The following is a 19,189-nucleotide window of genomic DNA, read 5'->3' as shown; positions in this document are numbered from 1 at the left end:
TGATTTTTTTAATTTTTTGATTGGATATGTTTTATAGCATAAAGTAAAAAAATATTGGGGCTTTTTTCAACATTTTTGGCCTTTTTTTTATAGCGCAAAAAATAAAAAAACCCAGTATTGATCAAGAACCACCAAAAGAAAGCTCTATTTGTGGAAAAAAATGATATAAATTTAATTTGTGTAGTGTTGTATGACTGCGCAATTGTCAGTTAAAGTAACGCAGTGCCGTATAGCAAAAAACGTACTGGTCACGAAGGGCGGTAAATCTTTCGGAAGTTCAAGTGGCTAACAAATAACACACATATTGGATCATTTTGCCATACCTTTATTAAACTGGTGCTTTACACCATCAGAGTTATTGATGGACAAACTCTTATTTTGAAATTAATATAATCTCCCTTTATAGCAATAACCTCAACTAAGTGTTTACTGTAGCTAATGATCAAAACTAAGCAGAAGCTAGGAGATATTTGGCATATTGTTCCTTTATACCAGGGTTCTCCAAACTTTTCAAACAAAGGGCCAGTCTACTGTCCTTCAGACATTGGGGGGCAGATTGTGGCCAGCAGGGGTAGAAAATGTCCCGGGCCCAGTGAGAATAAATATGGCCTCAGGGTTGGTGGTCAGTAGAAGGAATAGTGCCCCATCATTTGTATCAGTAGAAGGAATAGTATTACATCATTGGTATCAGTGGAAGAAATAGTGCCCCATTGCTGGTGTCAGTGGGAGGAATAGTGCCTCATATCACTGGGAGGAATAGTGTCCCAAGGGCCAGATAAAGGCTAGCAAAGGGCCACATCTGGCCCTCGGGCCGCAGTTTAGAGACCCTTGCGTTATAGGAAATTGTTTAAGGTCATGTATACTGTAATTTTGGGATGTCTTCTGTTGCAGATAATATCACAGCATTTCATTACTGGGGTCAGGTCTCTCAGTTGGCTGTTCTAAAAAAAGGAATTGCTTCCATTTGAGACACTAAGTTGTTGATATTTTTTTTTTTTTGGATCAGCTTCAAATGTTGTGACCCAACTTCTTTTGTAATTTAGAACACTGATTCCCTTGCATTTGTTAGTTTACCAGCTGCAAATTTTCCAGAACCCATAGCCAGAGTTTTTTCTTAAGCATAAAGTAACTTTTGTGTCATATATCCACAAAGCATAGTTCCTGTAGAACATTCACATTGTTGTTGCACATTATGCATGCACTGTGTTAAGGCAGTCCATTCATTTGGACGGGCTGCCTAACACACCAAAACACACCAAAAAGGTGCTTGTGCCATTTTTGGCAGCACGCCCCACTGCAACTCACACTGCACTGCACTGCAATGCATGTCCCTAGGAACCTTTTAACACATCATGGCCAAAGTATACCATTCATTCTAAGGACACACAACAGCAACTGTCTGTGTTTGGTTACTTAGTAAACATTGTACTAATTGCCTTGTCTAGACATGGAACATCCATGGAGAATCCAGTTTCTGATGAGGCTGTAGACATAAATAGTACTTGTTTTGCGTAGGAAAAGCAGTAAATTAAAATCATCTTGTACAGGGATGTGTTTGTGGTTAGCAGCTACACTGTGGTACTGGTGTTTATTTCAGCTATGCTGTGGGTTATCTGTTAGCAATAAGACTAGTGTATTAGATGTCAAAAACACCAACAAATCCAGTATGGGAATTTCTGACCACCACTGAGGAAGTAAAACATTTGTAAACTATGACTTGTGTGACTTACTGCTGTACATTGTCCATACGTATATTTAAAAAAAGCAGGGAATGACTTGCTTAGTGTTATTATTTTATAATACTATAACTATATTAATTAATTGTACTAATACATAGGTGTGCACAGCCTATTACATTAGGGTGTGCACCTCAAAGCTCAAACACATATGTGTGTATGCAGGTGTATTTATATGGTGCCAGTAGTGCAGTGCACAGTGTCAGTAGGGCAGAGATTGATATCAATATTTTTTATTTTTTATAATTTTTTACAATTTAATTTATTTTAGGGGGCTTTGGTGAAATATCAGTGGTTTAAACAGGGGGAATCTGCACCACACAGGGTGATTAGGGTGTGCCCAGGCCCTGTGCACACACCTATGTACTAATATTATCCATATAATCTCAAGAACAGAAACAATGGGTTTGATTTACTATATGAGTATAGGGTGTTCACTTTGCAAAGTGAAATTTTCACTTAGTTTAGCTTAGTGAATAAGGTGAAGCTGTATTGACTTTAATCATCCAATAATGTGTGTGCAAAAATTCTGTCTTTTTTTCCTTGCACATGATTAGGTACTTTTTTCAAAGTAAACGTTCACTTAGCTTTATCTCATTTACAAATCTGTGAAAATTTACTTTGCAAGGTGAACATACCCCAATTCTTTAGTAGTTCTATTCTGCCTAAGGTCTCATGCACATGGGTGTACTACAGTGTACACCCGTGTGAGGACCATGTTTGTCTGCACAGGAATGCATAGGGGCTCCATACATCCCCGTGCAGGTGGTCTCATTCATGTCAATTGGGATGCAGTGGCTGCATGAGCACAGCTGCTGCTCCCAATTTGACAGCCCTTAGGGGGGCCGTGCACCAGCACCTGCACGGCTGTTTGATTGGGAGCAGTGGCTGTGTCTGTCCATCTGTTGCATCCCTATTGACACGAATAGGACTGCCTGCACAAGGATCCATGGAACACCTGTGCATCCTCATGCGGACAAACACGGCCCTTGTAAGGGTATATGCTGTAATACGCCTATGTAAACTAGGTCTTTTCCTTACTTTATTGGCCTACAGCAGTAGATGCTGTATGTTAATGTGTTTTACTTTAACCCCTTGCCAACCAGTCGCCGTCATTTTACTGCGGCTGGCACGATCCCGCGAACCCTCATAGCTATCCCTGTTCTGTTCTGAGAGGAGTGACAGATCGTGTGTTCCTATTAGCTAGGAACCACGATCTGTCACTTCCTCTAGTCAGTACCCTACCCCTTCAGTTAGAAACACGTAGCAGGGAACACGGGCATTTTTCTAGCACTGATCACTGTATAAATGCCAATTGTCCCAAATATGTGTCAAAAGTGTCTGATGCGTCCGCCATAATGTCATAGTCCTGTTAAAAATAACAGATCGCTGCCATTACTAGTAGAAAAAAATAAATTTAAAAAATGCTATAAATCTATCCCCTATTTTGTAGACGCTATAACTTTTGCGCAAACCAATTAATATAAGCTTATTGCGATTTTTTTTACCAAACATAGAAGAAGAAGAATACATATCGACCTAAACTGAGAAAAAATTAGCTGGGGATATTTATTATAGCAAAAAGTACAAAATATTGTTTTTTTTATAAACTTGTTGCTCTTTCTTTGTTTATAGCGCAAAAAATAAAAACCACCAAAAGAAAGCTCTATTTGTGGGAAAAAAAGGACGTCAATTTTGTTTGGGTGCAGCATCGCACGACCACGCAATTCTCAGTTAAACGACGCAGTGCAGAATCACAAAAAATGACCCGGTCATTCGGCAGCCAAATCTTCCGGGGCTGAAGCAGTTAAAAACATTACAAAAAGGAAAAAAAATCTGAATATATGAGGGCTCCTTAAAAAGTTTCCACACTTTTTTATGTTTAATAGAGTTTAAAAAAGTAAAACTTTTTGTAGAATCCTCATATAAAATAAATGATATATTGCCATAAACAATCCTAGAAAGCCCAGTGTATGGTCTAGAATGGCATAAACTTGTTACCTTAGCTGGGATGATTTGTGTAGTAAATGGCTTCAGAGGTAAAAAGCCTTTGACAAGAATCCAAATTCCTTTGCTTTGAAGGCTCAGGAGTCTGGCCAGGGAAAGGGTGGGTGGGATCCTTGGTCAGCACACTGCACCGGTTCCACTCCAAATTTTTTATCCTGGAGTAAGTCACAGGTGGCCTAAATTTGAGATTTGTGCTAGCAGACTGGAGAGTGTGTGTCGCTGCAAGGGCTATCTGTGCCATTAATGAACAGAGCCCAGAATTGGCAGGACACTTTTATTATCCTTGTAAAGGTATTCTGCACCTACCCCTTGCTTGGGAACAAACTGCCTTTGCTGGACAGATGAAAGTGGTTACAACCCTCCTAAAACTACTAGCCTCAACCTAAGATGCCTGCAGCTGAACTGAACCTAGACTGTATACAAAAAATAGCAGTTCTTTTCTATACTACCATAATAAGTATTAATGCTGAGGTGTACAAAGCATCATGAGAGACAAGTCTGAAGCTAAAGTGAAGAATGCAATGAATGTAGCACCTTCCTTCCACAACCTTCAGTAAAGTACAAATTCACTAATGACACATTGTAAATGTAAACAGAATTTTATGAGCTCCCGTCCACCATAATCTATCCTGGGCTTGCACTATCCAGGTTTGAGAATTCTGGAGGTGACTTTCCCACACATGACAGGAAATGTAGTTTCCATTCACATCATCTGTTATATGACTCTTGCTGTGCAGGGACCGAGAGTCACGCCAAGATGTAGCATGCCGCAAGATGAATTTATGACAAGGTCTTCTCTTTTTATATGAGGCAAAGCAGCATAGCCAAATCTACATTGCTAGGCCTGTCAGCAAGACAGACTTAAAGATGTGCACTGCTAATTGCAATGGACAAACGTGCTTTGGCCTTGCTACTTGATTTATATTCCTGCTCACAGGATGATTTCAAAGGAGCATGCAAATAAATGTGCAAAATAGCATAGAAAAGAGAAAGGAAACCTCTATAATCAAAAGCACCCCCACATACCATGCATGATTAGGAAGAAGATCTTCGAGCAATGCACTAGAGGAAAGTTTGGCACAGCAGACACAAGATTCCTAGGGAATTGTAATATAAAGATCAGTACATGCAGCATGCAGCATGCTTACATTACAGTGCATATATAAAGAAAAACATGCTTTATTTGTACTTGGTTCATGAATTAAATATGTAAAGACCGTGCATGGTTCCATTGCATATACTATACTTACCAACATTTCTAAGCTAAAATATTCACAAAATAGGCTTGGCCCAAAATCAAACTATACCTTAAAGGGGTTGTAAACCCTCGTGTCTTTTCACCTTAATGCATCCTATGCATTAAGGTGAAAAAACTTCTCACACTGACCGGCCCCCCAGCCCCCCGTTTTACTCACCTGAGCCTGTTTGTTCCCTTGGCGGAGACGCGCTCTTCCCCTCTGCCCATTGTCTCGGTCTTGATTGGCTAGATTGATAGCAGCGCAGCCATTGGCTCCCGCTTCTGTCAATCAAATCCAATGACCTGGGGGGGTGGGGCCGAGTCCTGCATTCTGTGTTAATGTACACAGATGCAGGAAATGGGAACGCGCCAGCACGGGTGTCCACCTTAGGAGAGCCTTCTCCAGCATGAACACTTGATGCGGGGAAGAGCTACCAGAGCCGCCGGGGACCCCAGAAGTCGAGCATCGGGGCCACTCTGTGCAAAATGAACTACATAGTGGCGGTAAGTATGATATGTTTGTTATTTACAACCACTTTAAGACACCCAAGATCTCTATTAGCAAACCACTTTCTAGGAAGGCTATGTCTCCTTGTTCACTGTAATCCAAAGAAGCTTTGGTAATTTTGGTTTGTTTTTAACTATAATATAATACATTTGCTCTAGAGGTAAACTGATTTAAAATATTTAAGATAGTAATATTAAATCAGTTAAACATATTAAATCTAAAGACAACACAGTTGTTTTTTTGTTTTTTTTTAAGGTTTGGCTAAAGTAGGGAACATTTACTGTAAACCCCTCTCAGTTTTTAATTGCTTTGGCCCTGCTGAGACATCTCCTCTTACTCCCTGTCCCGGGATCACAACAGGAATTGATAGGAAATTTCCCAAGGTATAAGGAAAGCTACCAGAGTTGGAAACTGACAAGTTCAAAAATGCACGTGGTCAAGACTGCCTTAGAGACCTAAATCAAATCAATATTTGCAGTGTCCACTTTTTTTGCCTAAATTGCATGATTTCTCCCAGGTACACTTATGCACATTAAAGCATATCTATGGTCAAAATGTAAAATCATATATACATTTCTACATTGTATTTCAATTATTTCTAGCCCACTCGTATCAATCTGATTGATCTTGAGGTTTGTAAACTTACTTTACAAAGATCCACACATATTTTCTTCCTTGAATTCTGTGACACATATTTACTATGCCCGGTGAGTAGACATTGCTGTGTCAATTCACAGAGCCTGCCTTTTGAACTATATAGAGGTGCTGAGGGGAGGAGTTTAAGGACAGTTAGTACAGGAATCACTGCTTGCAGGCAGCAAAGTAACATGGGATATATAGTCCTTAAAAGTTGAAAGTAAACAGCAGAGAAGCTGCAAAGCATGCAGGGAATCCAGAAAGTTATGGAAAGGAATGGCCAGCAGACAGGCAGAACTCACAACATAAAAGGAGATTTTTTCGAAGTAACCCTGTATTGTCCAAAATAACTATTATTTATATTGCTATTACAATGCTGATGTTAAAAATTAAAGTGTATGCTGTGACCGCAAAAATTATTTAAGGATTTTGCAGGCACAGGTCACATATACACCTTCCACAATCTTGCCAGCCAGTGCCTTAATATATGCATAGCTGTATGAAAAATTAGGTACAGCCAATGTAAATTGTTGACTTTTTTCACATATTTCAACAGGCAAATATTAGCTCTTAAAATACACATAACATTGACATGGTGTATTCATTTTTATGGTCTAAATTAACTAAAATTAAGATTTGTATTATGAAAAAAAGTAAGTACACCCCATACATTTACCACAATTTCAAATCAATAAATTAGAGTCTGGTGTTCAACATTAGGTGCCAATGATTAAAATGTCCTTAGGGAGAATGCAGGTGGAACCTGTCTTATTTAAACCTTAGACATCTGAGGCCTGGGTTTCTGTTTGCTACTGACATGTGTGGTGTCATCATACCAAGACTAATAGAACTCTCTAAGGCCCTTTAGAAAGAAAGTTGTGGATGCCTATGAGTCTGGAAGGGGAGGCTAAAAGATCAACAAATGATCTAAAATAAATCATTCCACTGTGAGGAAAATATTCTACAAGTGGCATATATTTCAAACAGTTGCTCATTTTTGACCAGGACTAGCCAACCCAGCAAATTCATCCCAAAAGTTAGGTGATGCTAAAAAGAAGTTTCCAAACACCCAAAAATTTCATTGCAGGGTATTCAGGTAATTCAGTTAGGTTCAAAGTGCATGCATCTACAATCAGAAAGAGATTGCACCAATTTAATCTGCATGAAAGGTGGGTTTAAAAAAGCCATTGCTTTCCAAAACAACATGAACATATAGTCAAAAACTAGGCCTTCTGGAAAAAATGTTCTGAAGACTGATCAATCAAAGATAGAGTTGTTTGGTCACAGTAACAGTAGACATATTTTAAACCATGCAAAGACATTATTTCAGGAGACAAATCTCATAACCACCGTGAAGAATGGTGTGGAAATGTTGTGGTTTAGGGTTTCTCTGCTGCTTCTTGGCCTAGCAGCTTAGAGTCATTGAGTCAACTATATATTCATCTAATGGCAAGTGTGCCTTATAGAAATTTGAGGATATTTGTTCAAATGTTGAACCAAAAATGATTCTTTTAGCACAATAATAATCTGAATGACACTGGAAACTCCAGCAAGAAATGGCTCGAAAAGAAGACATAGAGGGTAATTGACTGTCCTAGTCAAAGCTCTAATTCCTTTTTTTTATTCCGATTTTGAGACAGGCATTTTGCACAGTCAATGAGCTGATATCGGAGCCTGTTAGACAAAATGCCTACAAGAAGTAATTTCTGCTACTGGGTCAATATCAGCTTTTGATACCAAGGGTGTACTTATCTGAATTAACTTTTTTCACAGGACACCTTTACAATTATTGATATTTTTATTGAATAAACAATTAAAAAGGCACATTTTTCTTGTGTTCCTATTCAAGTATAACATCTTGATCTGTAGTCAATGTTTTATAAAAAATACAATGTTTGCCTGTTGAAAAAGTCAACAATTTCTATGGGGTGTACTTAATTTTTCACATGACTGAATGTTTATTATATATATGTGTGTTAACACACAATCCTTGAACTTTACTTACTATAAGTCTATAATAATTCAGTAAATGTGAACCAGACCTTTAACTGCAGCTAGAACATGTAGCGTATTGACAGACATGAAATACGCTGTCTGACAGCTAACTGTAAACAAAAGAGCAGAAGAAATATATTATAACTATGCATGCAGCTGTCAGTTATCCATATGGGATAGTCTAAATAATAATATACCCTGATATTACAAAATAAAAATAGATAATAAATCTGTAAACAAAATATTTAAATAATGTCACTCAAATAAACCAAATACCTACTATTTTATATTTACAAAACTGAGAGTGCTTTCCATCTCTTTCGCAGTAAATGACTGCTAAAAGGTTCTATTAAAAAATCTGATTCCTTTTATATACAGTAACATAAAAATACCAGCTGGTGTGCTTCAGTACTTTAATAAAAAGGTGCATAGTGTTTTTATTTGTTTACGATTTACAATTTTTTTATGTTTATATTTTTCATGTAATCTTTAAAAAAAAAAGTTAATTTCTACGATAAGGCCACAAAAAGGTTATACATCAGTTTGAAAGTGAAATGCTGTTTTGTTCTGTATTGAATTTAATGTGAACATGCAGTTGGTAGAAAAAAGAGGAATAGCTGCTATGGGCACTGTGACCTCAAGGACAATGTAACACTTACATCCTCTACGACCCCAAGCTGAACCTAGAATACCACTCATACCCAGATAGCAAGGAAAATTTGCCACAAATTTGTGGCAGTGTTGAAATGTAAGTTGTACACTTGAAGCACAAGTTCAAGCTGGCACTTTTCCAATTTGTAGCAAATTTGTGTGGCAAGTCTCTAACAAGAGCAAAGTTGCAGTGGTGAGTCTACAGCAAGAGCTCTGCAAGTCACAGTGACCCCTGTGGTGGGATGACTATTGCACAACATAACTGAACCAGAACTTGCAGCAGACTTGCAGAATGTTTGCAAAGAAGGCTGATCTGGAGTCATGCAATGCAGACTTGCTGCAATTGTGCAACAAACTTCTGAAGCCTGGCAAGTCTAGCAATAGCTTAGCAAGTCATTTTCAAACTTGCAGCACAGTTGCTTGCTATCTGGGTAGTTGGGGATTGCATTCCCAGGATCCTCAGGTAAAGGGATGCAGGCTGCCAATAAGCCCATCCAAAGCAGTGCATATATTGAATGAAAAAGATGCCGCTCCCCTGAACAGTCACCAAAGTATGAGAGTGAGATCGACTTCAACCTGCCAGTCTCTGTCAAAAGGCCATGCCCCTGACACAGTTCGCCCCATCCACCAGGGTTTAGCCCCTAGCGGGTGGAGCAAAAGACATCCAGGGTGTGGCCTTTTGGAAGAGACTTGCAGGCTGAAGCCAATCTCATTCTCATACTATGAAGGCTGGTCAGGAGAGTGGCGCCTTTTTATTTGATGTACTTACATCCTCTTCACCCACTGAAGTTCTGCCTTAGCTACAGCTGATTTACTAGACTATATAGTAAAGTGAATGCTCACTTATGGTTATGTGCAAGAAACATTAATGTACAAAAAAAGTTCTAGGGTTTTGTCATATCTGTTTGAAAAGTTCACAAAAGCTTGTTGATTCTGCTAGAAATCTTGTGAGCTAATTTTATGTGCCGTCTGCTTGTGTAGTACATTTATTATTTACATTGTTTCCAGCTCTCTCCATGGACTACTGCACAAAACACCTTACCTTGTTATGGAGAAGAGAGGAGGGGAGGCATTTCATGTTCTTAAAGGCTAAGATCAACCTTCATTAAAAATAATGATTGCACATCTTATTGTAGGTAAAAAAATTGCATTTATTATTTTTTAAAACAGGAGTCTGCAAAGTATTGCACCCATGATCAGCAAATTACGGGTGCAATGTCAGTCTCCTTCACACACTGCTTGCAGCTCTGTTGCCCGTACCTCTGTACGAGCTGTCATTTTCAGAGCTGTAGGCAGTGTGAATAAATTATGAGCATACTGATCAGCATGCCTGCAGTTCATTCAAACTTTAAGTCCATCTGTTGCAGTGGAAGACAGGACTTGTAGTTTTTTCATTCACAGATTTCTGTGAATGAATGGTGCGGCTGTGTGGGGAGAGCACTGCACTGTCTTCAAAATCAAAGCGCTGTCTTCAAAATCAAAATGGAAGAAGAACTCCCATCTGATGTAACACTGAGGGGGGGCAGTGAGGGGGTGAGGAGCAGAACAAGAACATGTTACACCCTAAATATGGGTGTAGCTTGTAACCTGTTCTAAAAGGTGAACTTATCCTTTAACACACTTCCTGTCCTAGGGGGAAGGAGTACATAAAGTGTGAATGAGTCTTATTCATCTGTGCTATGATGAGTAAGAGTTGTCAGCCTAGTACACGAATTGTGTAACTGGCAATATCACCAGATAAAAATAAAGGAAAAAAAGCCCAAAAAAATAACATTTTTGTAGCCACAATAACTAATGACTGGTAATCTTGAATATACTACTTGAAGGTAAACAACTCCAATGTCAGAGGTCACAAAATTAAAATAAATATTGGCTTGTATATCTTGTTATGGAAGGAACAGTATTTTTCTTTTCACTTACAGTTTTGTTTTTTCCTTTTCCACTATTTGCAAGAGATGCCTTTGTATCTGTTGACTTTCTGCCTAATGAGGAAAAAGACAGTGATGATGATGATGATGACGATGACGATGAAGGTGCTTTGACGTTGTTCACAGATTGAGAGTTATTGTTGTTATTCTGGTTGTTGCTAAAAGTTTCCATAATAGATCGTAAAGCACCAAATGTCCTTTTCTGCTGCTCCCCTATTTCACTGTTAGTTGAAGCTTTTGGAGAAGTCTTTCCACCATCTTTATCTTTATTTTCATTATCTACCTCAGTCTGTTCTACCTGAACAATGGGGTCTTCAAAAGTCACCCTGAGTTTCAGGTTTTGGGAAGTCTTACGTTTAGAGGATGGGGATTTTAAAGCACTTTTTGGGCTTGTTGTCTTCTGTGCTGAGGAGTTGGTTGAAGAAGAAAGTGCAGATTCTGAAGACTGAAGTATGCTCCCTGATTGGTACTGAAGTTCATTGTCTGGATCACTGCTTTCTGACGTTGGAGATGGACTATGGCCATCCACAGACTTGGATTTGAGCCCCAAAACAAACCTCCGTCCTGCGGTGCTTGACTGTGTATGTTTTTTAATCATCATCTGAAGAGTTTCCGAGTTTTCCACACTTTCTACTATAGGCTGTGGCCTTGGTTTGTCAATTTTTCTAATTGGCGTATTCTTCGGATCCTCTGAGTTATTGGAGTCTGTGTCAGATTCACTGAGAGACCTCTGCATAATCTGCCTTAGGCGAGCCAACTTGAACTCTCTTTTCTCCAGTGGCATCCGTTTCCCACTACGATTTGCCAGCCCATCTTGAAATTCCAGTGAGAGTTTTTCAGGACTAGAAACATTGTCTGCTAAGTCTTTTCCCAATAGCTGCCTTAGAATCTTATCAGACTCTTCATCAAGGGTTCTACATCTGAGTCTGTTGGGAATGGATGCACCAAGAGACTGATAGTTTTCATAAATACCATTAAGTTTGTTCTTCTGTGCCATATCCTCTGATTCCAATGTCTTCTTCTGAAGACTGCCAGATGCTGGAGAAGATGGTGAACTGTGAAAAGAAAAAACATCCTGAAACATGGCTTTTTTTATTTTGGTTGTGTTTGCCTACATGCCAAATGAATATGTAAGCATATTCATTGAAAACAGACATAACTACTGAAATAAGTATCACTATTATCATAATAGCATATACTGTACACTCTCTATGTTATCCAGCACAATTTAAGAGACATGGACAGTTTAATTTCTTCAGTCCAGCTAGCCATAGTAAACTAGCTCCTTCAATTTTCCTGGTCTGTCTAACCTTGCTCTTCACCTTTTTCAGACAACCAGCCGCAATGTCGTCTATGCTGCACTAAGTAGTGAATGCTCTGATTTGCCCAGCGACAGCTATTCCTTTTGTACAATATTTATCAGGATTTTGAACTGCGAGAAAGCATACACACATCAATATCTTAATGTGGGGTTTTTCTGGTATTGTTTCTAAATAAGTAAACACTTTTCAATAGGATGATGTGTATATTGTTATGTATTACCGTTTTAATTTTTTGGAATTGTAGTTTATATATTATCCTAATCTAGATTTCAGTACAATACATAGAACATTAGAAATATATTCAATGCTCTTTCTCTAGCAACTTGTTGAAAAGTTTATGCATTTGGTTTACATACAGATAGATACATTTTATTCTTCCATCCAACCAGTTCTGTGGTAGGAAATTCACATGAATCAGATGCAGGATCCTTCCCAAGTTTGACTATTAAATTACACTATTGCATGTTAGACTACGAAGACTAGATTTGATGAGCAGTCTCACTGACTTAATGGTGTGCTATTAGGCTATGGAATTCTTGCTCAACATGCTAAACAAACAGTCCCTATATTACAAGACATATAAGTGCATTTCAAGATGTGAAACTCTAGCTTGTGATAATGTATACGTAATCCTCACAACTTCAAGAATGAGGTTAAAAAAAAACTGAGTACAGATCGATATCTGAATCCATCAAAGCAGAGGTCTGTTTCCCCTCACACCAAGTTACTTAACAGAAATTAGGTATGCCATTTTTAAAGAAAATTAATACACGTTTACATGGTTATCTAGGTAAAAACAAAATTCTGTCAAGTTCAGACTCTCAGAAATGTCAACTGTTCTAGTCTGGGCAACTGTCGCCACATTTTGCCCCATGGTGGAGAGAATTTTTTCCTGATAATTCTGGTAAGCCTGTGAAGAAACACAGGAAAAACTTTCCTGCAGGTTAGGTAAAGGTAGAAGAGTTTATGGGGTTGGTTTACTAAAACTGGAGAGTGCAAAATCTGGTGCAGCTCTGCATGGAAACCTATTAGCTTCCAGTTTTCTTATTTTGTCTAAGCTTAATTGGACAAGCTGAAGTTAGAAGTTGATTGGCTACAATGCACTGCTGCACCAGATTTTGCCATCTCCAGTTTTAGTAAATCAACCCCTATGCAATGCTCCTTTACTTCAGGCATTTTAACAAGAACAACCCCATGTCGATGAAACCCAGAAACCAAGGCAGTATTATCCAATATGTTTGGTGTTTTGGTTTAGCAAAGCACTAGTTTAAAGCAAAATTAAGGGGTTACCCCATCTTTTTCCTGTTAGTATCCTCCTCCTATGTGCAACTGCTTTGTATGTAATTTATTCATATTACCTTCTTCTTTATCTCAAAGAAAGTATTTGTATCTGTTGTGAATCCACTCATTGTTCCTGAAAATGTGAGGGATCCCCTTTGGCCATGGGGGTGAATCTAAGCAAGCCCTATCCCACTTTCTACTTGAGGCACACTTCACAGGAATACATTTCCCATGAACACTTAGGGATGTAGTCTGTGGGGTGGACAGCGGTCTTTGTGGCTCTCTCCTGCTCTGTCACCAACCATATAGCCACAGGCAATAGACCAGAACCACCACCAGAAACATGTAGTGATGCCAGCACAGCCTAGCAAGGACAACAACAGACGGTGGTTACACAATCAAATACCCTGTTCAAGGGAAGAGATCAGCAATGACGGGTCATTTTTAACAGAAATGGTGGCAACTTTTAATGGGTTTATGAATAAATTGGGCACTAGCAGTGAAAACAATGGATCAGGTAAGCCATGAGCTGGTTTTTACACTTACACTAGAAGATTAACCTGGGGTTTTGCTTGGAGTTTAGGGTTCAAAAGCCCCAGTGGGCAGGATATTGTCTTGAGGACATTTCTATTGTAGCTTTGCATGAAGTTTTTCTGCTAGTAAAATATACTGCTGTCATACTATCCTTTAGTAATTATAACTAGTGATATCAACTTTCTTTTCTGCTACGAATCTTGCCATTAGTATTCCATGTGGCATATTTCCCATGTCCTAACCACTAAAACAAAAACAAAAGTAAAATAAAACGTAATATCTTTCTTCAATATGTATTTTACTGTCACGGCTGTTGATAAAGTCCTTGCAATAAAAAAAAAAAAAAAGTGAAATCAATAATCTGGGATATAGGCATATACAGTACATAACTTCTAGAGTGTTTGTTTTTAGTCCAGTTTTTCCAACCCAGCTCTTTTTTCATTTAAAAATTCAATCCAGATTTTTTTACATCCAACATCCAGTTTTCCAATGCCGCATAAAAACTCTACTTGCTAATTACACACAACCTATCCTACATAAATCCATGGTAATTCTCTTTTGTAAGAACATTCTCCAATATGTATTTTGCATATCATCCCTCAGCACGCTTTTCCAATAATTTTTACACAACAGAAGTCAGGTTTACATGGTCTAGGATCTAGTTTTTTGCACTTCTTTTATCCTTTACACTTCATGCAGTACAATATCAGCTGTACATCTGGCACCAGAATTGTAGATCTGACCAAGTTAAAAGAAAAGATATAGTGGTCTATAAACCCTTTCATAGGAATTATGCCACCTGGGCTAGGCATTTTATGTGTCTTCTTTAGGTATAATGGTCCGATTTTCGGATCATGTGTAGGGGCCATTACTGTTCCTGTGCTCTTATGTTAGGCAAGCAATAATATGTGTGAAGAGTTGGCTGCATTACTTCACTATATTATCTGGCATTGGCAACTACTTTGTAAAGGTGGCTAAAAAAAACACATTTCAAGTCTCAGTGATTATATTTTCTAATGTATCTTTTACATGGCTAGGTTATGAGACTTCTTTTTAAAGTTTATACACTTGTAAAAACTTTTTGGATTTCATTGAATAATATTAGCATTTTCTTTTTCAACTTACATGCCAAGTTGATTTCTTTTTTTGTTTTAATTATCTGCAGAGTTTAGGAAATTTGATACAGCCAATTTTATAATGTCTATATCTTTTATATTCAACCATAACAGTTTGCTTTTAATAACACAAATTTTGTTCTCATAGGCTTTTACTTTATACAGTAATAATATAAAGCCCAATTTCAGTTCTGTAATAAAATAAAAATATAAGTACCACCATGTTTAAAAATAAAAAGGCATCCTTTGTTAATATATTCACTTCTGAGGCGCTGTTCCCTGCAGACTCATCACTGTGCAATCCAACTCTTCAAGATTGAATGATAACAGCACCATCTAACCCACTTGTTTTCAACCCAGACCACCATGGATGGACTCCCTAGTTATCACTCTGGCCTGTGCTCACAGTACTTGAACAGAACACACATCATTATGTGACTTCTCTGTCCAGGAGTATTCACGCTGGGGAAGAAAAAGTACCCATGATGTCATATGACCAGCCAAAAGACTATTGGATTATGTGTAATGGAATTTTGATTTTGAAATAAGTTGTGAGCTTTGGGGATGGGAAAAGGAGGGCAGACAGTGGGGTCTAACACAGCACGGAGTTGGGATTTGAAATTGATTAAAAAATGTATGTATTTTAAGTGTCTTTATTAAACAGCACACATTACCAATCTATAAGATCCACTACTTGCCAGGTTCTTTACTGTTTTAGATTTGTAACTTATTTTCTGCAATCTTTTGGACACCTGCAGAAATATTACAACATTATAGTCATTATTGTTCACATTCCTCAGATGAGCTTGTCACGCATGCCCCAGATTCTCCACACTCCCAATAACCACACCACCTGTAAAATTAAATATTGCACTTAAGGCCTGGTTCACACCTATGCAGGTTGCAGTTTGCATATAAGTCCCTGGCCCTTTCCATAAAATGCACAGATATGAACTACATCCATAGGAAACCATGTTATATGGACTGTAATATGTTTCTGCAAAACTGAAAACGCGCTAAAAAATGCATAGGTGTGAACCAGGCCTTTGATTGTACTGGTTCCTTTGCATGTATTGGGGTTTATGAAGGTGAAAGGTTAACATGGAGGAAGTGTCTGCTTACAGCTTTACTATTTGTGTAATTAAAGCTTCAACCTCCATTGTTACGTTCCCATGTTTTCCTTCAATGTTATTTTTTTCACATGGACAATCTCTGACATAGTTTGTTAACTAGGAAATGAAAGTTTCCTGTCAAGCAAATCAGAGTTTCCCGAATTCTGTTATCTTTGCTTCCTGTATTATTTGGATTCCCTCTTTATTGAATCTTTTGGCAGGGAATAAATGGGAGGCATTATAATACCTGGGGGATGTTGGCAGGGATCGCTGTGCTTCCAGTAGCTGCTGGAGGTGTGTCTGTAAAGTGATACGCTCTGCCGTCTGCCTGTAAAGAAAAGAGATTAAACTGAAGTTCTGTTGGATATAACCATTCCCAAGACACCACTTATAGCTTCTGCATGTCATTATTGCATTGTTCAACTGGAAAACATACAGCTCTGCAATACAAGATGGTCTACTGTTATACTAGGAAACAAGATATATATTTTAAAGCTGAACTCTACACTAAAAATTAAATACGAAGTTAGATTACATGTTTGTAGCTGCCTCACCTGCCAAATGATCCTATGCAGATAGTACAGCTAGGCCAGTGACCTGACTTTTCTTTAATGTAGGTAAGCAGAACAGCTCCTGGCAACCTTCCTGCCTTCACACTATGATTGAACCCAGAGGGAGCAGCAAAATACTGATAAATCACTCTCTGCCCTCCCTTACTGTCACCATGTTCTTTGTCAGCATATAAGCATGTATGCCATTTGATTGAAGCCCTACAGCCTGGTACGCACAGGTAGTTTTTTTCGTTCAACCCAGCAGACTGAACTAAAAAAAAACTGAGGAGCTCACTGTACTAACTATGCAATGTTAGTACAGTGATCTCCCTGCTGAGCTATTGTGTTCTGAGCTATTGTGCCTCCCCCCCAGAACACACCGGTCAAACAGATGCCAGTCAGCTGCTGGTTTTCCAGCATGCCTGTTTGACAGAATCCAGATGAATACAGATATCCAGATCCAGGCTTCTGTTGGACAGGCTGCTGTACACACTGGCTGAATGTCAACTGGTTTCTGTTGGACTGGCTATACTGTACAATATTCAGCCAGTATGTAACAGACTTAAAGTGATTATAAAGACCTTTTTTTTTTAAATAACCAACATCTCTATACTTACCTGCTCTGTGCAATGTGATTCGTCTTCCCGGGTCCCCTGCCGACACTCCTGGCTCCTTCTCTCTGTCCAGAGCCCCCAAGGGAAGCTGCTTCTCATGGGTGCACTGGTGCATTCTCGCTCCTGAGCCCTGCTGCTACATCTATTGGGCCTGAGTCCTGCTTTACTGGCTTTGACTGACAGCACTGGGAGCCAATGGTGCTTCAGCAAAGCCAGTGAGACACAGAAGTGAAGGAAGAGAAGAGCTGCAGACGTGCACAGCGATGGATTGAATGAGGGCTCAGGTAAGTAAAGGGGGGGAGGGTTGAGGGGTCAAATTCAATGCCTAATTATTTTTTACCTTAATGCAAGAATGCATCAAGGTAAAAATTGTTTAGGCTTTAGAACCACTTTAATGCTGCCCCTCCCTCCACCAGGTTGAATGCTTCTGTACAGGAAATTACAATAGGCTGATATCAAGACTGATTTAGCTACTTAAAGTAGCTGAATTTAAAAATACATCTCATGATGTTTTACGGAATGTGTAACTTTGTGTATTTGTATATCTGTGCAGAGTTCAGCATTAAAAAAACATTTTACAAACATTTTTCAGATTTTTTGCTCCCTCCACTAGTGCAGCAAATAAAGCAAGATACACAGGTGCTGATATATGAAGGCATATATACGGTTCACTTAAAGCAGTAAAAGTAAACCGCAGGTGGTTAAAAAAAAAGACAAATTCCCTGCAAGGCAATGCCATAATGTGCTAGTATGCATCGCATACTAGCACATTATGATAGACTTACCTAAGAATGAAGCCCTCTAGCGCAGCGATGTCACCGCTGAGACGGCTGACATCTTCCCCCAGTCTTCCTTCCGGAAGCATGCGAGTGGGATCCGCAGTTTACGGCACGGGCTCTGAAGGCCCTGCACTGTAAGCCAGACCTTCAAGTGGAGGTTCACACAAAAATTGAACCTCTGCTTTTCGGAACCCTCCCCCCCTTCGGTGTCACATTTGGCACCTTTTAATGGGGAGGGGGGTGTAGATACCTGTCTAAGACAGGTATTTGCACCCATTTCAGGGCATAGACTCCCACTCTACGCCACTTCCCGTCCCCCTGTGCTGTCTGCTGGGACACACACGGGTCCCAGAGACAGCAGGGACCATTCGGATTGCGCAGCGTGACTCGCGCATGCGCAGTAGGGAACTGGGAAGTGAAGCCGCAAGGTTTAATTTCCTGATTCCCTTACCGAAGATGGCGGTGGCAGCATCTGAGGACCGAGGGACGGTTCGGCCTCGGGTGCCGACATCGCTGGACCCTGGGACAGGTAAGTGTCCTTATTTTAAAAGTCAGCAGCTGCAATATTTGTAGCTGCTGACTTTAAAAAAAAAAAAATTTGCGGGACTCCCGCTTTAAGAGCGCAATTTGCTGGTGATGTCTAAATATCTCCTAAACTGTGCAGGTTTAGGAGATATTTACTGTACCTACAGTGGTATAGTGTACCTGTAGGTACAAGTGGTGTAACAGAGTTTACTACCGCTTTAAGCAAAGCAAATGTTCATTGATCTTAGCAGATGCAACGAAGCTGTGTTTACTTTAACCAACCAATTGTGTTTAAGCAAACATCCTATATTTATTAATAACCCCTGCACTTGATTGGGGTTTCAAGGTCAACACAGCTTTGTTTTATTTGCTATCATTCACTTAGCAAAGTCTACTTTAATTCATTTTGGTGTTCTTTTAATAAATGATTTATTAGGTGGATTAAATGGATTTGAAGCTTTCTCAAACCTACTTTTAGGTGATGATTATGTTGATTTAAATAAATTACTTTCCTCTTGCAAATCTGGTGTGCTGGTATAGAACATACCAATGAGGCCACCCATTTCATTATTGCAGCACCCACAACCTATAGCGGCTTAGGACCATATAACGTAGAACGGATACATGCCTTATGACCATACTCATTTTTATCATTCTA

At 39.1% G+C, this 19,189-nt stretch overlaps 1 protein-coding gene across 6 annotated transcripts in view; it reads right to left on the bottom strand.

Annotated features, from left to right (window-relative positions):
- SNCAIP (synuclein alpha interacting protein) overlaps window positions 1-19,189 on the bottom strand; it is a 364,007-nt gene that overhangs the window by 20,811 nt on the left and 324,007 nt on the right. For 4 of the 6 annotated variants that reach the window (XM_073624685.1, XM_073624687.1, XM_073624686.1 and 1 more), the window contains 3 exons: window positions 16,310-16,390; window positions 10,691-11,753; window positions 4,770-4,840 (listed from right to left, as the gene is read on the bottom strand). In XM_073624685.1, coding sequence (XP_073480786.1) covers window positions 4,770-4,840; window positions 10,691-11,753; window positions 16,310-16,390 — 1,215 coding nt within the window. Of the gene's footprint in view, window positions 1-4,769; window positions 4,841-8,166; window positions 8,230-10,690; window positions 11,754-16,309; window positions 16,391-19,189 lie in introns of all 6 variants that reach the window. The other 2 variants (XM_073624689.1, XM_073624690.1) reach the window with 2 other exon arrangements.

This window comes from Aquarana catesbeiana, linkage group LG01 (genome assembly GCF_042186555.1).
Source record: "Aquarana catesbeiana isolate 2022-GZ linkage group LG01, ASM4218655v1, whole genome shotgun sequence".
NCBI classification, from domain to species: domain Eukaryota; kingdom Metazoa; phylum Chordata; class Amphibia; order Anura; family Ranidae; genus Aquarana; species Aquarana catesbeiana.
Note: the sequence above shows the minus strand (reverse complement) of the source record. Positions and strands in the feature narration are given on the sequence as shown.